Source organism: Mobula hypostoma, chromosome 8 (genome assembly GCF_963921235.1).
Source record: "Mobula hypostoma chromosome 8, sMobHyp1.1, whole genome shotgun sequence".
Lineage (NCBI taxonomy): Eukaryota > Metazoa > Chordata > Chondrichthyes > Myliobatiformes > Myliobatidae > Mobula > Mobula hypostoma.
The window spans coordinates 112245476-112267443 of record NC_086104.1 but is presented as its reverse complement, the minus strand read 5'-3'; the positions used below and the strand labels follow the sequence as shown (position 1 = coordinate 112267443).

The window sequence follows — 21968 nt, the reverse complement described above, 5'->3', positions numbered from 1 at the left end:
GAAAATCTAGTTTAAACCCTCCCCAACAGCATTAGCGAACCTCCTTCCCAAGATATTGGTTCCCTTCCAGTTCAAGTGCAACCCACCCCAGAAAAGGTTCCAAAGAACTTAAAACCCTGCCCCCTGCACCATCTCCTCAGCCACTCATTCGTCTGTGCTACCTTCTGGCTCTGACCTTCCGTAGTCCTTTGCACCAGGAGTAATCTGGAGATGACCACCTTGGAGGTCCCGCTCTTCAGCCTCCTTCCTAACTCCCTCAACTTACTGCACAGGTCCCCTACCCCACTCCTACCTCTGTCACTGGTACCAACATGTGCCACGACCACCAGCTGCTCACCCTCTCCTTCAAGAATATTCTGCAACTGCTCAGAGATATCCTGGACCCGAGCTCCCGACAGGCAACACACTATCCTGGCGTCTCTTTTGCTGCCGAAGAATCTCCTATCTGTCCCCCTAACTACTGAGTCCCCTATGACTATTGCTCTGCCTGACTTCACCCTAACCTTGTGAGGCTCAGAGTCGACCACAGTGCTATTGGTCTGGCTGGTGCTGCCTTGCCCAGATAGGTCATCCCCCTCATCAGTATCCAAAAGCAACAGTACCTATTGCTGAGGGGAATGGCCACGGGGGGCCCTGCACTGACTTCTTTCTCCCTTTACCTCTCTCGGTGTTCACCCATCTACTCCCCAAATTCTGCACTCCGGGTATAACCATCTGCTCAAAAGTTGTACCTATCAATTGCCCAGTCTCCCACATGATCCTTAGTTTATCCAACTCCAGCTCTTAATGCGGTCTTTCAGGAGCTGGAGTTGGCTGCGCTTCCCGCAGGTGTAGTCATCAGGAAAACCATCAGGTTCCATGAATTCCCACATCCTACAGGAGGAGCAGTCCTCTGACATATCTGCCATCCTGGCTGCACTGTACGATGGGCAACCAAGACCAAAATTGGCAATAACAAAAGGAAAATCCTACCCTTCTTACCTGTTTCTTTGGCCTCAGCCTCTCGTCAAGACTCCAAGTTCTCACTCTGACTCTAGCCCCTGCTCCGACAATGGCCACTCTGCTAGACCCTATCTTTTATGGTTTAAAAAATAAGTAAACCCCCCACGCGAGAATGAACTCACTGCATTTGGTAGTGCTCTGCCTGCCTTCCACTGCTGCTAATGCATCTGAGTTATGCGCTTGGTGATGCTCTTCTGCACATCACTGTTGTAACATGTAGTTATTTGAGTTACTGTCACCTTCCTGTCAGCTTGAACCAGTCTGGCCTTTCTCCTCTGATTTCTCTCATTAACAAGGCATTTTTGCCCACTGGATTTTTTTTTGTTTATTGCACCATTCTCTGTTAACTCCAGAGACTGCTAAGCCGAAAATCCCAGGGAATCAGCAGCTTCTGAGCCACTCAAACCACCCTGTCTGGCACCACAATCATTTCACATTCAAAGTCACTTAAATCACATTTCTTCCCCATTCTGATGTTTGGTCTGAACAACAACTTAACCCCTTAACCAAGTCTGTATGCTTGTATGGTAGATTTTCAACAGACCAAACCAAAATGAAGACAAAAGAGCATTCAAGACAAGTTAGGGAAATGATAATACAGAAGCACAAATCTGGGAAAGGGTACAAGACCATCTCAAAGGCACTGAACAGTTCTCAGAGCTCAGTGTAGTCCATTGTGAAACCACAGCCAAACTGTCAGCTTGCCCTTCTAAACTCAGTTGTCAGAGAAGAATAGTATGGTAATGGTATGGGTGGCACAGAGTGTAGCGGTTAGTAAAATGCTTTACAATACAGGCGACCCACAATCTTACACAAAAAAGATACTTATGGAAGAGTGGCAATGAAGGACTCCTGGCTAAAAAAAAAAATCCTTGCCCATGAAAATTTTGCAATGTGTCACTTAGAAGATACTGTAAAGATGGGGAGAAGGTCTTGGGGTCAGATGAGACTAAGGTGGAACTTTTTGGCCTCATCACTAAGCCGTACATTTAGTGTAAATCTAATACTGCGCATCAGCCAGGTAACACCATCCCTACTCTAAAGTATGTGGAGGTAGTATCATGTTAACTGGGTGTTTTTCAGCAGCAGGGATTGGAAATCCTGGATAAAACCTGCTAGCCTCTGCCAGAAAGCATAAACTAGTGAGGAAATTTGTCTTTAAACAAGTCAATGGCGAAAAGCACACTGCCAGACTAACCGTAAGTGGCTTCAAATGAAGAAAATTAATGGCCTTGAGTGGCCCAGTCACAGTCCTCACTTTTTAACCCTGGCAAGACCTCAAGATTGCTGTCCACTGCCGCTCCTCAACAAACTCAGCACAGCTTGAGCAATCTTGCAAGGAGGAATGGGCAAATCTTGTTCCATCACATTGTGCAAAGCTAATAGAAACTCATCCAAAAAGATGAGTGCCTGTAATATCTGTGAGAGGTGGTTCAACTAAGTACTGAGCAAAGGGGGATGATTACTTTTGAACTGCTGACATTTCAGATTTTGAACTTTTAGTTTATTGTGTTTTGGGGTTCTCTGTGTAAAATATGATTCTGTGAAGCATGTGATTCATAAATAAAAATTCTCAGTTAAACTGATTAATATCCTTGGTTCTAATAGTCATTTACAGGAACAAAGGATTGGGGCTGAATACTTTTACAAGTCATTGTATTCTGCAACTCTCACCTAGACCATAGCCCCCCCCCTTTCCCTCCCATCCACGTGCCTATCCTAATTTCTCTTAAATGTGGAAATCAATCCTGCATCCACCATTTCTGCAAGAAGCTCGTTCCACATTCTCACCATCCTCTGAGTAAAATAGCTCCCCTTCATGTTCCCCTTAAACATTTCACCTTTCACCCTTAACCCATGACCTTGAGTTCTAGATTGACTTGGGATTCAGTTGCATGAGGTGGGAATGGGTCTGTAGTGAAATTCCCTGCAAATGGAAGGACGGCAGCTGTCAATATCATTCATACCAAATATTTAAAAGACTTGCACTAATTGAATTTAAACAGTTTAACATGTACTTGGAGTTTTCAAATCGTTAAACTAATCCACTGAATTCTGGTACAGGTAAGTTTATAACAAGCACTCCGTGAAACTGTAGTTTTGGTTTGAAACCTAGTTTACTTCTATAAATGGAATATTAATTACAGAGATCAATTTATTCAGTAGATGGTAACACAAATTTTGTGTGCTAAAAACTAGGAAAGGTAAAATGAAAATTATCTGGGACATGCAATATCACGTACCTGTATCTGACTGAGATGGTCAGCTGACTTCTCTTGAATACATAGCATTTGGGCCAAATATGCATTCAGGTCCTCCAGAGATAATGTGCTGACCTGAAACAAGCAATGCGATACATTTAAAACACTGGAATCACACTAGACCATTTCCAACCTACCATAAGATCATGCTGAACTTTTAAATCATTCTGTGGGCATTCTATGGGTGCCCTGCACGTAATTTCCTCTAGACTATCCAGTTACGATCTGCACAACCTCTGACCTCTCTCATTAGCAAAGCATTTTCACTCACAGAACTGCAAGATCCGTTGTTTTTCACACCATTCTCCATAAATCTAGAGATTGTTGTGGGTGAAAATCTCAAAAAACCACCCTGTCTGGCACTAGCAATCATTCCATGATCAAAGTCATTTAGATCACATTGTTTCCTTATTCTGATGTTTGGTCTGAACAACTGAACTGCTTGCTGCATGCTTTCATGCACTGAGTTGCCGCCCCATGATGGCTGATTAGATACTTGCATTAACCAGTAAGTGGCGACTAATAATACTTTCAGTGAATGAACAAGAGAAACTCCCTCATTATTGGTGGCAAACATATTGTCATAATGATGCCATGAAAACCTGGTGGTTTTGATGGCATTATTACCATGACTGAAACAAGCATTGCTTCTCCTCACTTGCAGTGTGATATAGGTGAGTAGGCAGCAAACCGCAGTAATTGTGGGATCTTCCAGATGCTGAAATTCCTCAATAAAATCCTGTATGCCAAAGCACGCGAGAAATGTGCGATAGCGCAATTCCTCAACCACTGATCCCTCTGTTAGCCACAAGGTTTGTAAATCTGGAATTCCTCCTGTAAACAAAGGATTGATTTATTATTGGAGTTATTAAAACTGGAATAACAACGTTTCAATATCTAGTGAAGGGCCTCAGCCCAAAACATTGACCATTTATTCCCTTCCATAGATGCTGCCTGACTTCCTGATTTACTGCAGCATTTTGTGTGTTCCTATTAAAACTGAAATTATTTGCTTTCACTGAGAACTGCTCCAGTTTCTACAGTTGATGTTAGTATCCTGTATTCCCAAGATACAAACATCCAGGAGTGCTGGAGATGTTACAAATGTCAAAGTAAAAAGTTTACCGATCATCTGTCTTAGTGGTGTTTAGAAATTCTTATCTGGGTGCAGTCTGGGAGCCAGATTTCCTGCAAGAGTCATTCCAATTCAAAGGTACTGTATTATTCGTGCAATGCAACAATATCACACTGGAGACGTGAAAGGTGCTATGGATTGAGCCCTTTCACTTTTTTTCCTGCTACATACGTCAAAATACAGAAAGGCAAAAAAGACTGGAAGTACCTGGTAGTTCTGGTGGTAGAGCTGGCACAAGATCTGGCTGCTGGAGCAGGTTACCTGGATATACAAACCATTCCTTTACAGTACGGCATGATGTGACAGAATTAGGCTGGGCTTCTAGACATAAGGAATTTCAAACAGGATTATCAGATGAACCGGATATCTCCTTTTAGCTAACTTACAAAACATTAAAATCATAGAGCTTTTCAGAATGATAAGAGCTCATCTAATTCTCACAGGCCTGTGTTGACTTTCCCTGACAATGAATCCACAGCATCTAATTCTCAAGTCAGTGTATTTTAATAATACCTATTCTATGCATCATAGAATTATATAGCATAGACAACCTCAATTTAGTTCATTTTCCCAATGCCAGCTCTTTGAAAGTGCTATCCAGTTAGTCCACTCTGGTGGTAGTTCAAAATAGGCCTGCATTATTTTAAGTGTTTTCTGTCCTGTGTCATAATCGTGATCTCCAGCCTGATGGCATGATCATTGATTTCTCTAGCTTCTGGTAATTTCTCTCCCCCCATCCCATCTTTTTTTTCCATTTTGCAATCTAGTTCCCCTCTCACCCTTTATCTTTTCCTCACCTGACCAGCACCTCACTCTGGATGAGAAAGCTGTTCTACAAAGTGTGTCACAGGAAGCTTGGCCTATACTAACTGGGGCTTAGAATGAAAGCTGATCTTCTAGATTCTGAAAGGGTTGAAAGAATAAATGCAAGAGACAACTGCTATTTAGTGCAAAGATCAGAATTCTCATTCATCATGTTCTCAAGGTCATTTACCATGTTCTCAATTTTTTCATTGTAATTGCAGTTTGCTTTTTTCTGCATATTGATTGTCTTTGTGTGTGTAGTTTTTCATTGATTCTGCTGTGTTTTGTTGTATTTACTGTAAACGTCCACAAGATAACGAATCTCAAGCTAGTGTTTAAGGCATCCGTTAGACTTGCGAGACCATGGATCTGCAAGTCTTCACTCTCCAGGGCACAGACCTGGGCAAGGTTGTATGGAAGACCAGCAGTTGCCCATGCTGCAAATTTCCTCTCTGCACGAAACCAATGTTATCCAAGGGAAGGGCATTAGGACCCATACAGCTTGGCACCAGTGTCGTCGCAGAGCAATGTGTGATTAAGTGCCTTGCTCAAGGACACAACACATTCTCTCGGCTGGGGCTCGAACTCACGACCTTCAGGTAGCTAGTCTAATGTCTTAACCACTTGGCCATAAGTTAGTGTATGGTGATATGTATGTACTTGAAGAATAATTTTATTTTGAACTTTGAATTAAGAAGCGAAGTCTGAGGATTATGGGTGTCTCTTCAGGACTGGGCTGAGGAGAAATTTCTTTACTTAGAGGGTTATAGAACCTTTAAAATCTCTACTAACCCACAAGGTTGAGGTTGCTTTAGTATTGAGTACAGTCAAAGCTCAGACGGATATAATTTAGAGTATCAAGGTATTATAAGGATCAGATAGGAAATAGACAGGATGACCAATGATCCTCAGGATGGATGGAACAGGTTCAAGGGACCATGATGCTACTACTGCTTTGATATTTTACGTTCTCTGGTGAGTTGCACCTTCTACTTCTATGAACTTAAGTTATTGAAATTGTCTGTAGATTAACTTGCACCACCTCTTTTACCCATTAATATTATTCCACCTGACTTAAAATGACAGTATTGTTGAGCCAGAACCTTTCCCTCCTAGTTACAAAATGTCTTACTGGACTCAACCCTCCTATCTCTGTAATCTTTTAAAAGAAAATTGAGCTCTCTGTGCTCCTCCAGTTAAGACATTTTGCACATTCCAGATTTTTAAAAAACACTCATTTATTGCCTTCAGTTTCCACCTCAACTTGCCCATCATCTCCCACCTCACCTGGTTCCACCTATCACCTGCCCAGCCCTGCCTCAAGCTGCCCTCTCACCTCTTTACACTGGCTATTTCTCCTCTACACTCTCAATCCTGACGAAGGGTCTCAACTCCAAACATTGACTTTCCATAGTTGCTGCTTAACCCACTGAGTTCCCCCAGCAGGTTACTTTTTGCTGCAGATGACAGCATTTGTAGTCTCTTGCTTCACCATTACTTAGTGCCCTTGACTATAAATTCATGAATACTAACTTCCCTTTATTTAAAACCCGACTATCCAAAGAAGTTTTTAGTCATCTGATATTTCCTTCTCTGTGCTAATTTCTTATTAGGATCAAAGTCAAAGTAAATTTATTATCAGAGGGTGTATTTCTTACCTTGAGATTCATTTCCTAGCTGGCTTTATTTACAGGAAAATAAAGACTTACAATAGAATTTATGAAGAACCATACTGTACACGAACGAAGACTGACAAGCAACTGGTGTGCAAATTAAGACAGATTGTTCAAATACTAATAAAAAAGTAAATAAATAATACTTAGAACATGAGTTTTAGAGTTCTTGAAAATATGTCTACAGGTTGTAGAGTCAGTTCAGAGCTGAGGTGGGAAGTTATCCATGCTGGATCAGGAGCCTGATGGACCTTGCTAAACACCATGGGATGTTCTTCTATGTTACAGATAATATATAAACTCAGGACTCTGTTGGTGTTGTGCGTTATGGTTCCACATATGCATGGCTGAATAGTGAAGAAACTAATGAGATGTATGAAATTTGGGAAAACAGACAAGTAGTACAGATAATAGTACAGATTTTCTACAATGCATAACTGTTTATTCTTGGATTTGTATATAAAGGAATCATTTTGTAAGTGGTCTGCTTAAATGAACAACACACATCAAAGTTGCTGGTAAACGCAACAGGCCAGGCAACATCTATTGGAAGAGTTTCAGTTGACGTTTCAGGCCGAGACCCTTCGTCAGGACTAACTGAAGGAAGAGTTAGTCCTGACGAAGGGTCTCGGCCTGAAACGTCGACTGAAACTCTTCCAATAGATGCTGCCTGGCCTGCTGCGTTTACCAGCAACTTCGATGTGTGTTGCTTGAATTTCCAGCATCTGCAGAATTCCTGTTGTTATGCTTGAATGAGCAAGTCCTTTCACATCAAGGTTAATTGTCATGTTGGGATTGTAAGGAAATAAAACTATCCTTATTTTCCCCTGACATTTGAATGGCAAAACTAATCCCATTAAATGGCCAAGTTGCCCTAACAGCAGCAGTGCCACTTGATTATTACCCTGAAAGTTCAACATCCTCATGAAACTCCTCCAGGTCTATGGAATGATGCAAGATGTTGTTGGTACCTGAAACTGTGTCACCTGTCATTTGAACAATCGAAATATTTAAAATATTCCTACCTGATTCAGCTGCTAGAAGAATGCCATAAACAGACTGTCGAGCAGATCGATAAACAATTGCTTGTCCAGGAAGGTCTGGATCCAACTCATCTTCCAGTGTGTTGCTGCAGTCAACCTCTCCAGTACTCAAGATCTTATAAACCATAGAGCTCTCAGCTTTGAAATGCTTCTCTCTTGCAAACTTTTAAAATTAAAAAGGAAAATAGTTTTAATGAGCATATTCTTTCTTTATAAGTTCAGTCTGGTGAGCCACTGTAATGCTATAATGTAGGAACATCTGGAAACTAGTGATGGTGAAGGAAAAGTCAATATGTCATGAGCACAGGCCTCCCCACCATTGAGGACATCTTCAAAAGGTGATGCCTCAAATTGATGACATCCATCATTAAGGACCCCATCACCCAGAACATGCCCTCTTCTCAGTGCTACCATTGGAGAGGAGGTACAGGAACCTGAAGAGAGACATGCTCAAAGTTTATGAACAACTTCTTCTTTACCATCAGAATTGGCAATGAACAACCTATTTTTTCTCTCTTTTTGCACTACATATTTAATATATATCCTCTCATTATAATTTATAGTGCATTTTATATATTGCACTGCACTGCTGCTGCAAAACAACAAATGTCAATGCATCACGGTCTTGTACAGCAATTCACACAAAGCCAATGTCAAATAGTGGGAACTCTCAAGCGCAGGAAAAGCCAGACTATGCAAAGTCACCATCAGGCAGAGCAGCCTTCTAGACTCAACACTGAATTCAACAATTTCAGATTATCAACAGTTCCTGCCTTTTCATTTAGTTATCAAACATTCACAATCATTTTCTCTGGAATTTCACAAGATTACTTTACTGTAACAATTCACAGCTTTAAGTTACCTTATTTGTCCTGTTTTCTCCCTTTTTCACTTTTGCCATTTAACCTCTCCTGCTTTACATTCTATCACATATCTTCTCTCTTCCTCTGAATGTTGAAGCTTGTTTCATTTCATCCTGAAATATTAACTTCCACAGATGTTGGCTGACTAGCTGAGTAGTTCCAGTCTCTTTTGCTTTGAACCCAATCTTTTTGCATGGTTGCTACAACATTTATGGTGAAAATAGACTTGTAAAACTTTTCAGTAAGCCCTGAATGTCTCAAAGTGCTTAATATCTCAAAGAGACTGTAGTTGTGAAACGCATCAACATTGTTATAGAGAGAAAGTTAGCATAATATAGTATTGAATCAGGCTGGAGAAGCAATACCTCATATTCTGCTTCCAACCTGAGTGGCACGAACATCGATTTCTCTAACTCCCCCTTCCCTCTTCTTCCATTCCCCACTCTGACTCCCTTCTTTTCTTTTTTCTTTTCCTCATCTGCCGATCAACTCCCCCTGATGCCCCACCTCCTTCCCCTTCTCCCATGGTCCACACTCCTCTCCTATTAGATTGCTTCTTCTCCTGCTCTTTACCTCTTCTACCTATCACCTCCCAGCTTCTGGCTTCATCATCCCTTCCCCACATTCCTTCAGCTATAATCTTCTAGCTTGTACTTCTTCCCCTCCCATCCCCACCTTCTAATTCAGGTTTCTTCCCCCTTCCTTTCCAGTCGTGATGAAAGGTCTTGGCCCAAAAACATCGATAGACCTGCTGAGTTCCTCCAGCATTTTGTGCGTCTTGCTCTATGAAGCTTCAGCATAATTACACTCTCAACTCCATGAACCTATGACTCATGGCACAAAGGAACCAAAGCTGGCACCTTAATTTGCATCCACCAACAGAAGGCAAATTAGAGATAACAATGAAATCTTGCATTTCTTAGAGAGTAGCAACAGGCACATTATCAATATGGCACAACTTCATCCCAAATTTGTTTAACACTGATAGAAACAAAAATAATTTCTCAATTCACAAACTTACTTCTAACTTGAGCAATGTAAAAACATAAATCAATTGACAAAATATCTTTCCTGCCCTCTGAGTGAAATGTGTTGTCTATGGTCTATTTCAATGAATCATTTCTTTTATTTAATTAGTGATCCAGCACTGAGGAGGCCCTTGGAGCCAAGCCGCCCCTACAACTCTATAACCCTGATTAACCCTAACCTAATCACAGGACAATTTACAATGACAAATTAGCCTACACAGTAAGCCTTTGGACTGTGGGAGGCAACCGGAGCACCCAGGGAAATCCACACATTATACAGGGAGGAAGTACAGAAACCCCTTACAGACAGTGGCAGAATTAAACTCCAAACTCCTGATTGCCCCGAGCTGTAATACCATCACATTAACTACTACGCTACTGTGGTGCCCATTCACCATTGTGCTCAGTTTGGCTCCATACCTCAGGCAGATCTATCGGAGTTTAAAGCCCAATACACAGAGGTAATTAACAGTGAATGTCATTAAAGACTGGCTTTTTCAAAGTCTGTCTTCTGTTAGGTGAGTTAGAGTTATTCATATAGTGTGTGCAGTTTGATAATTTGGTACACTCACACGGAGAGGTGTGGGAATTCGATTATGCCATGCAGTTGGGTGGTGCTCAGGGAACTTATTCTGCTATGCCTGACCTGGGAGTATTTAGTGCCAGTGGTTAGTATTGCAGTGGATGGGGGTCTGTTTATTTTCAGCCTTTCAACAGACAATAGACAATAGGTGCAGGAGTAGGCTGTTCAGCCCTTCGAGCCAGCACCGCCATTCACTGTGATCATGGCTGATCATCGACAATCAGTACCCTTTTCCTGCCTTCTCCCCACATCCCTTCACTCCGCTATCTTTAAGAGCTCTATCTCTTTCTTGAAAGAATCCAGAGAATTGGCCTCCACTGCCTTCTGAAGCAGAGCATTCCACAGAACCACAACCCTCTGTGTGAAAAAGTTTTTCCTCAACTCCATTCTAAATTGTCTACCACTTATTCTTAAACTGTGGCCTCTGGTTCTGGACTCCCCCAACATCGGGAACATGTTTCCTGCCTCGAGCGTGTCCAATCCCTTAATAATCTTATATGTTTCAATCAGATCCCCTCTCATCCTTCTAAATTCCAGTGTATACAAACCCAGTCACTCCAATCTTTCAACATATGACAGTCCCGCCATCCTGGGAATTAACCTCGTGAACCTACACTGCACTCCCTCAATAGCAAGAATGTCTTTTCTGAAATTTGGAGATCAAAACTGTACACAATACTCTAGGTGTGGTCTCACCAGGGCCCTGTACAACTGCAGAAGGACCTCTTTGCTCCTATACTCAACTCCCCTTGTTGTGAAGGCCAGCATGCCATTAGCTTTCTTCACTGCCTGCTGTACCTGCATGCTTACTTTCAGTGACTGATGAACAAGGACACCTAGATCTTGTTGTACTTCCCCTTTTCCTAACTTGACACCATTCAGATAGTAATCTGCCTTCCTGTTCTTACCAACAAAGTGGATAACCTCACATTTATCCACATTAAACTGCATCTGCCATGCATCTGCCCACTCACCCAACCTGTCCAAGTCACCCTGTATTCTCATAACATCCTCCTCACATTTCACGTTGCCACCCAGCTTTGTATCATCTGCAAATTTGCTAATGTTATTTTTAATCCCTTCATCCAAATCATTAATGTATATTGTAAATAGCTGCGATCCCAGCACCGAGCCTTGCGGTACCCCACTATTCACTGTCTGCCATTCTGAAAAGGACCCATTAATCCTTACTCTTTGTTTCCTGTCTGCCAACCAATTTTCTATCCATGTCAGTACCCTACCCCCAATACCATTTGCTCTAATTTTGCACACTAACCTCCTATATGGGACCTTATCAAAGGCTTTCTGAAAGTCTAGGTACACCATATCCACTGGCTCTCCCATATCCATTTTCATAGTTACATCCTCTGGCCACTATTACATCTGGGAGATTGTTTGTGTCTTCCCTAGTGAAGACAGTTCCAAAGTACCTGTTCAGCTCGTCTGCCATTTCCTTGTTCTCCATAATAATTTCACCCATTTCTGTCTTCAAGGGCCCAACTTTGGTCTTAACTAATTTTATCCTCTTCACATACCTAAAGAAGCTTTTACTATCCTCCTTTATATTCTTGGCTAGCTTACCTTCGTACATCATCTTTTCCCCCCGTATTGCCTTTTTAGTTATCTTCCGTTGCTCCTTAAAAGTCTCCCAATCCTCTGGCTTCCCACTCATCCTTGCTATGTTATACTTCCTCTCCTTTATTTTTATACTGTCCTTGACTTCCCTTGTCATCCACGGTCACCCCTTACTCCTCTTAGAATCTTTCTTCCTCTTTGGAATGAATTGATCCTGCACTTTCTGTATTATTCCCAGAAATAGCTGCCATTGTTGTTCCACTGTCATCCCTGCTAGGGTATCTTTCCAGTCAACTTTGGCCAGCTCCTCCCTCATGGGTCCATAGTCCCCTTTGTTCAACTGTAATACTGACACTTCCAATCTTCCCTTCTCCCTCTCAAACTGTAGATTAAAACTTATCATATTATGGTCACTACCTCCTAATGGCTCCTTTACCTCGAGTTCCCTGATCAAACCTTTCCTACTAACACTTCACATAAGAGTCCTTAAAAATGTTTTGCCTCCTGGGATGTGATCCTGAATGAAAAAGACTTCAGGAGCAATTTCAGAATTTCAAAGTTCGAGGTAAATGTATATCAAAGTACACATACATCACCCTGAGATTCCAAAAATTCGTATTAGAATTCACATGAGCTAAAGAGTGCTTGAAAGTGAGTCCATAGGTTGTTGGAACATTTCAATGATGGAGCAAGTGAAATTGAGTGAAATTATTCCCTTTGGGTCATAAGCCTGATGGTTGAGAGGTAATAACTGTTCCTGGAGGTATGAACTCTGAAGCTCCTGTACCTTCTTCCTAAAGAGAGCATAACCTGGATGGTGAAAATCCCTGATGATGAATGCTGTTTTCCCGCGACAGTGCTCAATGGTGGCGAGGGTTTTACGCATGACAGACTGGGTCATATCCACTATTTTTTTAAAAGATTTTTTTAAAACATTTAAGGACACTGGTGTTTCCATACCATGACGCAACAAGTCAATTTACTCTCCACCACATATCTATAGAAGTCTGTCAGATATCATGTCAAACTTTTGCAAACTCCTTAGGAAGCAGAGGCACTGCCGTGCTTTCTTTGTAATTGTACTTATGTGCTGGGCCTGGAATAGGTCCTCTGAAAGGATAACACTGAGGAATTCAAACTTGCTGACCCTCTCCACCTATGATCAGCCGATGAGGACTGGCTCATGTACCTCTGGTTTCCTCCTCCTGAAGTCAATAATCACCTCCTTGGTCTTGCTGACATTGAGTAAGAGGTTGTTGTGGCACCAATTTAAAAATGGACATGTGGTTTTGAAAAAACTACTAATTAAATTGAAGAAGGATATTTCAAGAACAGAATGATCTTCTTGCATGTGGTGGGAGCATTAAATACTCCCCACTTCTTATACATTACCCCATTATATAGACATGTGTGTTCAATGTGTTAATATGAAGGACATTACCCTGCAATCCTCATATTAACCATTTTTTATCATAATTTGTTAATTACATACATATATTTCATTCCTGATGGATCCCAAAAATGTAATGAGTCTTTAAAATTGTAATACCATAGAAGGCATGTTTCTGCACACACTTTAGAAATATGTCATTATGCCTACGTTGACTCTTATATATTTTGAGAACGTATACTGCTTCATACAGTCAGTGGCCACCTTATTAGGTCCAACTGCTCATTAACACAAATATCTATTCATCCAATCATGTGCCAGCAATTCAATGAATAAAAGTATGCAGACATGGTCCAGCAGTTCAATTGGTGCTCACTCTAAACATCAGAATAGGGAAAATGTAGTCTAAGTGATCTTGACTGTGGAATGATTGTTGGTGCCAGAGGGGGTGGTTTGAGTATCTCACAAATTGCTGATCTGGGATTTTCACACACAACAGTGTCTAGAGAATGGTGTGATAAACAAAAATCTTCCAGTAAGTGGCAGTTCTGTGGGCAAAAATGCCTTGTTAATGAAAGTGGTCAGAGGAGAATGGTTAGACGGATTTCAAGCAGACAAGCAAGTGACAGCAACTCAAATAACCATGGGTTACAACAGTGGTGTGCAAAAGAGGATCTCTGAATGCACAACATGTTGAGTCTTGAAGTGGATGGGCTACAACAGCAGACCACAACATCAAGTTCCACTTCTGTACCTAATTAAGTGGCTACTGAGTGTATATCCCCGTTATAATTCATCTGCCCATTCATTCAACTAAATGTACCTTCTTGTAATCTATTACTACCCTGTCGATTATTTCCAACATTTACATCTGCAAATTTGGAAATTTTTAGCCTGCAGAAGCCTGCTTATTCCAATAAAAATATCAAAGAAAGCAAAGGTCCCAGTAGGAGCAACACTCTTAATCATATGCCAAACTTCAAATGTTTTGTCTTTTAGTTTCAGTTAAGTTGCTGGTGACCTTTTAAACCAAAATAAAACATGGATTTTAAATAATTCTAATTCTATTCTTTCCTGTAAAACTGTAAATAATTAATGTTTAATGTGTTCATGAATGCTGCTTAAGAGATGCTATATGCCTGTGATGTTGCTGCAATTAGGTGTCTCACTGCACAATGAACTACATTTTGACTGACTGCTTTCTATTCATCAACCATCTCCATCACCTGCTCTGGCAACGACTCTACAATGATGGCAAGAAACTGCAGAGCTGTGGACACTGTTCAACAACATCACAGGAACCCGCCCCCCCCCCACAGACTCTGTCTATATTTCTTTCTGCCTCATTAAAGCAGCCAGCATAATCAAAAACCCCACCCACCCCAGACATTCTCTCTTCTCCCCTCTCCAACTGGGCAGAAGGTACAAAATTCAGACACAAGGACAGCTTCTATCCCACTGTTATCAGACTCTTCAGCAGGCTTCTTGTATGATAAAATCAGAATCAGAATCAGATTTAACATCACCAGCATATGTCATGAAATTTGTTAACTTAGCGGTATCAGTACAATACAATATACAGGTAGCCCCCATTTTCCAAATGTTCGCTTTACGACACTCACTGTTACGAAAGACCTACATTAGTTACCTGTTTTCGCTAACAGGTGTTTTCACTGTTACGAGAAAAGGCAGCGAGCGCCCGAACAGCCAAGCTCCTCCCCCGGAACTGCATTCTAGCCGCCATTGCTTAAGCCCGTGCTTTATCTCGATTCTTTTTGTGCATCCATTAACAAGATGAGTTCTAAGGTATCGGAAAAGCCTAAAAGAGCTCGTAAGCGTGTTACACTTAGCGTAAAACTAGACATAAATAAGCGTTTCGATTGTGGTGAATGAAGTAAGGACATTGTCCGCGCGTTGAAATTGCCTGCGTCCACCATTCTCACTATTTATGCGTAGAGAGAAAGAATTTTGAAAGCTGCCGATGTTACTGTTGGTTCTGTTCGTAGCAAAGCGGTCTCTCTTAGTCGGCATCCAATAATGGATAAAATGGAAAGTCTACTGCTTGAGTGGATTGATGGGTGTACAAAGCGTGGTGTTCCATTAAGTTTTCTTATACTTAAGGAGAAATCAGTCAGTCTTTTTAATAAGCTGAAACAGAAAGCACTGGACGATGGTGATGAAAGTGTTGCGAAAGTGGAATTTAAAGGTAGTCATGGGTGGTTTGATCAGTTTCTGAGACGAGGGCAGCTGCATAGTTTAACATTTACTGGAGAGAGTGCTTCGGCTGATACTGAAGCTGCTGAAAACTTCCCAGCAGAACTGAAGAAAATAATTACAGAAGGTAATAGATAACTGGATAATAGACCTCACCAGTTCCCCACCACCGCTACCCTCCTCCGGTTGGCGGAACTGGTTCTCACACTTAATAACTTCTCTTTTGCCTCTTCCCACTTTCTTCAGACTAAGGGTATAGCTATGGGAACTCGCATGGGACCCAGCTATGCCTGCCTCTTCGTTGGTTATGTAGAACAGTCTGTACTCCAGACCTATTCTGGTACTGCTCCCCAACTTTTCCTTCAGTACATTGACGACGACATTGGTGCTGCTTCCTGCACCCATGCTGAGCTCGTCAATTTCATCGACTTTACTTCAAACTTCCACCCAGCCCTCAAATTCACTTGGTCTATCTCGGACACTTCTCTCCCCTTTCTCGATGTCTCGGTCTCCATCTCTGGAGACAGACTGTCCACTGACATCTTCTACAAGCCCACTGACTCTCATAACTACCTCGACTATACCTCTTCCCACCCCGCCACATGCAAAAATGCCATTTCCTATTCCCAGTTCCTCGGTCTCCGCTGTATCTGCTCTGAGGATGAGGCTTTCCGTTCCAGGACATCTCAAATGTCATCTTTCTTTAAGGATCGTGGCTCCCTTCTACCGTCATCAATGATGCCCTCACCCACATCTTCTCCATTTCCCGCACTTCCGCCCTCACCTCATCCTCCCCCAACCACAACAGGGACAGAGTTCCCCTTGTCCTTACCTACCACCTCACCAGCCTCCGGATCCAGCACATTATCCTCCGCAACTTCTGCCACCTTCAACAGGACCCCACCACTAAGCACATCTTTCCCTCTCCACCCCTCTCCACTTTCTACAGGGATCAGTCCCTCTGTGACTCCCTGGTCCACACGTCCCTCCCCACTGATCTCCCACCTGGCACTTATCCCTGTAAGCGTAAGTGCTGCACCTGTCCCTACACCTCCTCTCTTGCCATCATTCAGGGCCCCAAACAGTCCCTCCAGGTGAGGCAACACTTCACTTGTGGGTCTGTTGGGGTCATCTATTGAATCCGGTGCTCCCGGTGCAGCCTCCTCCACATCGGTGAAACCCGACGCAGATTGGGGGACCGCTTCGTGAAGCACCTCCACTCCGTCCGCCACAACAGACAGGATCTCCCAGTAGCCACCCACTTCAACTCTGCTTCCCATTCCCATTCAGATATGTCCTACATGGCCTTCTCTACTGCCATGATGAGGCTAAACTCAGGTTGGAGGAGCAACACCTCATATACCGTCTAGGTAGTCTCCAGCCCCTTGATATGAACATAGAATTCTCCAGCTTCTGGTAATTCCCTCGCCCTCCCTTCCTCTATCCCTATTTCACTCTACCCTCTCCCCCAGCTCCCACGTGGTTCCGCCTCCTTCTTCTACTACCCATTGTTTTCAGGGCTATGACGTCAATGCTTCCCCTCCCCCACCCCTTTGTCTTTCAAATTACTGGTCTTTCAACTGATGCTACAAGCATTCTTCAAATCCTTCCCCATCTTTCATTCTTCAGTCCTGACAAAGGGTTCCGGCCCGAAACGTCGACTCATTGTTTCTGACTGATGCTGCCCGACCTGCTAAGTTCATCCAGCATACTGAAAGTGTTGCTTTGATCTTTTACAGCATCTGCAGATTATTTTGTGTTTACAATTACAGAAGGTGGTTATTCATATAAGCAAGTGTTTAGTCATAGTCATACTTTATTAATCCCAGGGGAAATTGGTTTTCATTACAGTTGCTCCTTAAATAATAAATAGTAATAGAATCATAAATAGTTAAATAGTAATATGTAAATTATGCCAGTAAATTATGAAATAAGTCCAGGACCTGCCTATTGGCTCAGGTTGTCTGACCCTCCAAGGGAGAAGTTGTAAAGTTTAATGGCCACAGGCAGGAATGACTTCCTATGACGCTCAGTGCCGCATCTCGGTGGAATGAGCCTCTGGCTGAATGTACTCCTGTGCCCACCCAGTACATTATGTAGTGGATGGGAGACATTGAGCAAGATGGCATGCAACTTAGCCAGCATCATCTTTTCAGACACCACCGTGAGAGAGTCCAGTTCCATCCCCACAACATCACTGGCCTTACGAATGAGTTTGTTGATTCTGTTGGTGTCTGCCACCCTCAGCCTGCAGCCCCAGCACACAACAGCAAACATGATAGGACTGGCCACCACAGACTCGTAGAACATCCTCAGCATTGGCCGGCAGATGTTAAAGGCCCTCAGTCCCCTCAGGAAATAGAGATGGCTCTGACCCTTCTTGTAGACAGCCTCAATGTTCTTTGACCAGTCCAGTTTATTGTCAATTCGTATCCCCAGGTATTTGTAATCCTCCACCATGTCCTCACTGACCCCCTGTGTGACCACACTAACTGCGACGAAACTGCGATTTATTGGAGTCTTCCTGATTCCGGTAAGTGAAACTACACTGTACATACACTGTACTATTTCTACTTTATATAGGCTGTGTATTTTTTATGTGTTATTTGGTATGATTTGGCAGCTTCATAGCTTAAAGGTTACTGGAGAGAGTGTTTCTGCCGAGAGCGCTTCCGCCAAGTGTGCTGCCGTGAGATTTTCGCTGCGCTAGACAGTGCTGCAGAAAAGTATTTCTACTTTATATAGGCTGTGTATTTATCATATCATTCCTGCTTTTACTATATGTTACTGTTATTTTAGGTTTTATGTGTTATTTGGCATGATTTGGTAGGTTATTTTTTGGATCTGGCAACGCTCAAAAATTTTTCCCATATTAATAAATGGTAATTGCTTATTCACTTTACGACATTCCGGCTTACGAACCGTTTCATAGGAATGCTCTATCTTTGGATCGTGGGGGAAACCTGTATGATAATATAAATAAATAAATAAATACATAGTGTGTGCATGCATTACATAGTTAAATTAAAAATAGTAGTGCAAAAACAGAAATAATAATAAAAAAAGTGAGGTAGTGTTCATGGACTCAATGTCCATTTAGAAATTGGATAGCAGAGGGGAAGAAGCTATTCCTGAATCACTCTGAATGCAATGCACTCCTGGCCTCGCAATCTACCTTGTTATGATCTTGCACTTTATTGTTTACCTGCTCTTCACTTTTTTTGGTATCTTTTACTCTTTATTCTTCATTGTTCTCCAATATTCTCCAACCTTATTCTAGCTCAATGCACTATTAATGATTTGGTCTGTATAAACATTATGCAAAACAGGATTTTCACTATATCTTGATAAATGTGACAATAGTTAACCAAACCAATCCACCTCATTAAGAGAATTCAATCAAGTTATTCAAACATGAAATGCTTATAACAACCCCACGTCAATTCTCCTTCATCAATTCAAACTTCTCCAAATCCCTATCAATATTTCCCATAATTATAGTTTCTAAAAATTTTCTTACAGTTTAGGATTAAAATAACCAACCTGCAGTTAGCTTGGCACATCCTTAAACCCTTATTTTGAACACATACGATATTTAATTGCATGCACTTGGTAAATTTCAAGGACTATGGTAAGCCCTTCTGCCCCCTCAAAACCTCTTCCACTGGTAATCTTGGAGACATCCATTCAGACCTGGTGACCTGCTTGCTTTATACCTGGAAATGGCTGTACACTTTGAAAAGGTGGTAAAATCGGCAGATGACATGTTTGCCTTTGTTAGTCAAGGCACAGAGTTCAAGAATTGGGAAGTTATGTTGCAGCTGATTCAGTCATAATTGGAATACAGGTAGTTCCCGGGTTACGCACGAGATCCATTCCTAAGTCTGCCTTTAAGTCAAATTTGTAGGTAAGTCGGAACAGGTACATACGGTTCTTATTTAGCATCAGTCAGTCAAATGCTTTTTTCCTCTTTCGAAATATAAGTCCTTTCAGGCATTTTTTTCCTAAATAAGCCAGTCTCATCCACATTAAATATTTGGTCTGGCAATAACCGCCCTCCTCATTAATTTTCTTCAATATTTCAGGAAAATCATTCGCAGCACTTTCATCGACACTCGCTGCTTCACCTTGCACTTTAATATTATGTAAATTTGCCCTCACTTTGAAACGATTGAACCAACCCCTACCTGCAACAAATTCTTCATCACAATCACCTTCACTTGCTGCACATGCAGCTTTTAAATCATTGAAAAGGCTTCAAGCCTTTTCTTGCACTAAAGTAAGGCTAATAGGCATATTATGCTGATTTTGATCGTCTAACCAAATTATCAATAGCCTTTCCATTTCAATACTTAAACCACTGCGTTGCTTAGTAATAATTGTAGCTTTCATTGGGGCAGGGGCTTTCACATGCTCCATTATTCTCACTTTATCCTTTAAAATTGTTCCGATCGTTGACCAACTGTAGCCTAATGCTTTTCCAATGACTGATGGCGTTTCAGCTCTTTCCGATCGTTTTATTATTTCCACTTCATTTTCAATTGTGATCATTTTCCTTTTCTTTGATGCATCACCAGCACTTGCATCGGATTTTTTGCTTTGGAGGCATGGTTACAAGGATAAATAAGAGAAATTTTTAATATAATAGGCTTTATGGCAGTCCGTTTGTAAGTATGAGTTGTCTGTAAGTCAGACATTCTTAACCCAGGAACTTACTGTATTGTATTCAATTCTGATTGCTCCATTTTAAGTATGATATGGTGGCTTTGTCACTAGACTTTGGACATGGATGCTTTGCTCCGTGATGGGCGCATAAGCGGTTTACCAGGATGTTACCCGGAACAGAGTCCAGGTACCAAAGGAGAGGTTGGTCTAACTGAGGCTGTTTTTTCTGGAGCAGCAAAGGCAGATGGTTATAAAATTGTGAGAGGCACAGATAGAGTACAACTCTATTTCTACCTTTATTATCTCTTCTTTTTCCTTTTTAGGGTTCTTTTGAAGACCCTGACCTGGAGCTACACGTTGACTTCGGTTCTTTGCGGGAATGGGACCCGCTCTCATGGCCTCACAACCGACCACTTTTCAATATGCCAAGGACGCGACCTGAAAGACTAGCGCGCCTTCAGGCTGCCAGATTTTCATGGCTCTGGAGGCAGGCGGATTCAAGGCTGGTGCTGCTACCTGATGTGTTGTGGGAGTACATGGAGGATCAAAAGCAGTGAGCTGGCTGCTTTCTGTGTGCCCAGAGTCCTGAGATGGTTGGGCAGAAAGCTCGTAAAAAGTGACGCAACAGATCTTTAAAACCATAAATCGGCGAGTTGCTTTGTTATGTCTCCCCTCTCGCTGTGAAACAGGGACACCTCTTTTTCCCTTATTGGGGAGAGAGGGAGCCTGTGGTATGTCGAATACCAGGTGAATGAAAAGTCTTTGGGGTTTCCCCCGCCATCCGAAGCTACAGCGTTCCTATGAAACGGTTCATAAGCCGAAAAATGTCATAAAGTGAAGAAGCAATTACCATTTATGTATATGGGAAAAATTTGTGAGCATTCGCAGACCCAAAAATAACATACCAACTCATGCCAAATAACACATAAAACCTAAAATAACAGTAACATATAGTAAAAGCAGGAATGATATGATAAATACACAGCCTACATAAAGCAGAAATACTTTTCTACAATCATTGCCGCACTGTTCTCCATAGCGAAAATCTCACGCAAGCGCTGTCAGCAGAAACACGGCGCAAGTGCTGTCGGCAGAAACACTCTCTCCAGTAACCTTTAAGCTATGAAGCTGCCGAATCATACCAAATAACGCATAAAAATACACAGCCTATATAAAGTAGAAATAATGTATGTACAGTGTAGTATCACTTACCAGAATCGAGAAGACAGCGATGATGGTACGACCGATGATGGTATGTTAGGCTGAGTTGTTGGAAGTCAGGGTGGTGCAGTGGTCCCCAACCTCCGGGCAGTGAACCGATACTGATCCACGAAGCATGCAACGGTAGCTGGGACACACCCAGCACATCTTTAAGAAAAATAAACGAAATAAACAAGCTAATTAACTAGGTGCCGCCCGGCACGTAAATGTTGGCCCAGATCAGAGGCAATCGGCAATTGCCTTTGATCTGGGCCGACATTTATGTGCTGGGTGGCACCTAATTAATTAGCGTATTTATTTTGGCTTTTTTCCTAAAGATGTGCTGGGTGCGTCCCAGCTACCACTGCATTCTCCGCAGCAATGTATCAGTCCGCTGCCCGGGGGTTGGGGTGGTGGGACACTGGGGTGTCATCTCATCGTCGTCTGTTTCCGTCAGGGCAGGCAGGTCATCTTCTTCTATGTCTGCCTGCCTCAATGTCGAAGGTTGAGGTTCGTCGTCTGCTGTGGCTGA

The 21968-nt window shown here is 42.2% G+C and overlaps 1 protein-coding gene across 4 annotated transcripts in view; it reads right to left on the bottom strand.

Annotated features, from left to right (window-relative positions):
• The window catches only part of fam120b (family with sequence similarity 120 member B), a 207792-nt gene that overhangs the window by 106087 nt on the left and 79737 nt on the right, over window positions 1-21968 (bottom strand). For all 4 annotated transcript variants that reach the window (XM_063056615.1, XM_063056614.1, XM_063056617.1 and 1 more), the window contains exons 3-6: window positions 7901-8081; window positions 4606-4719; window positions 3922-4097; window positions 3246-3338 (exon numbers count right to left, since the gene is read on the bottom strand). In XM_063056615.1, the coding sequence (XP_062912685.1) occupies window positions 3246-3338; window positions 3922-4097; window positions 4606-4719; window positions 7901-8081 (564 nt within the window). The remainder of the gene's footprint in view (window positions 1-3245; window positions 3339-3921; window positions 4098-4605; window positions 4720-7900; window positions 8082-21968) is intronic.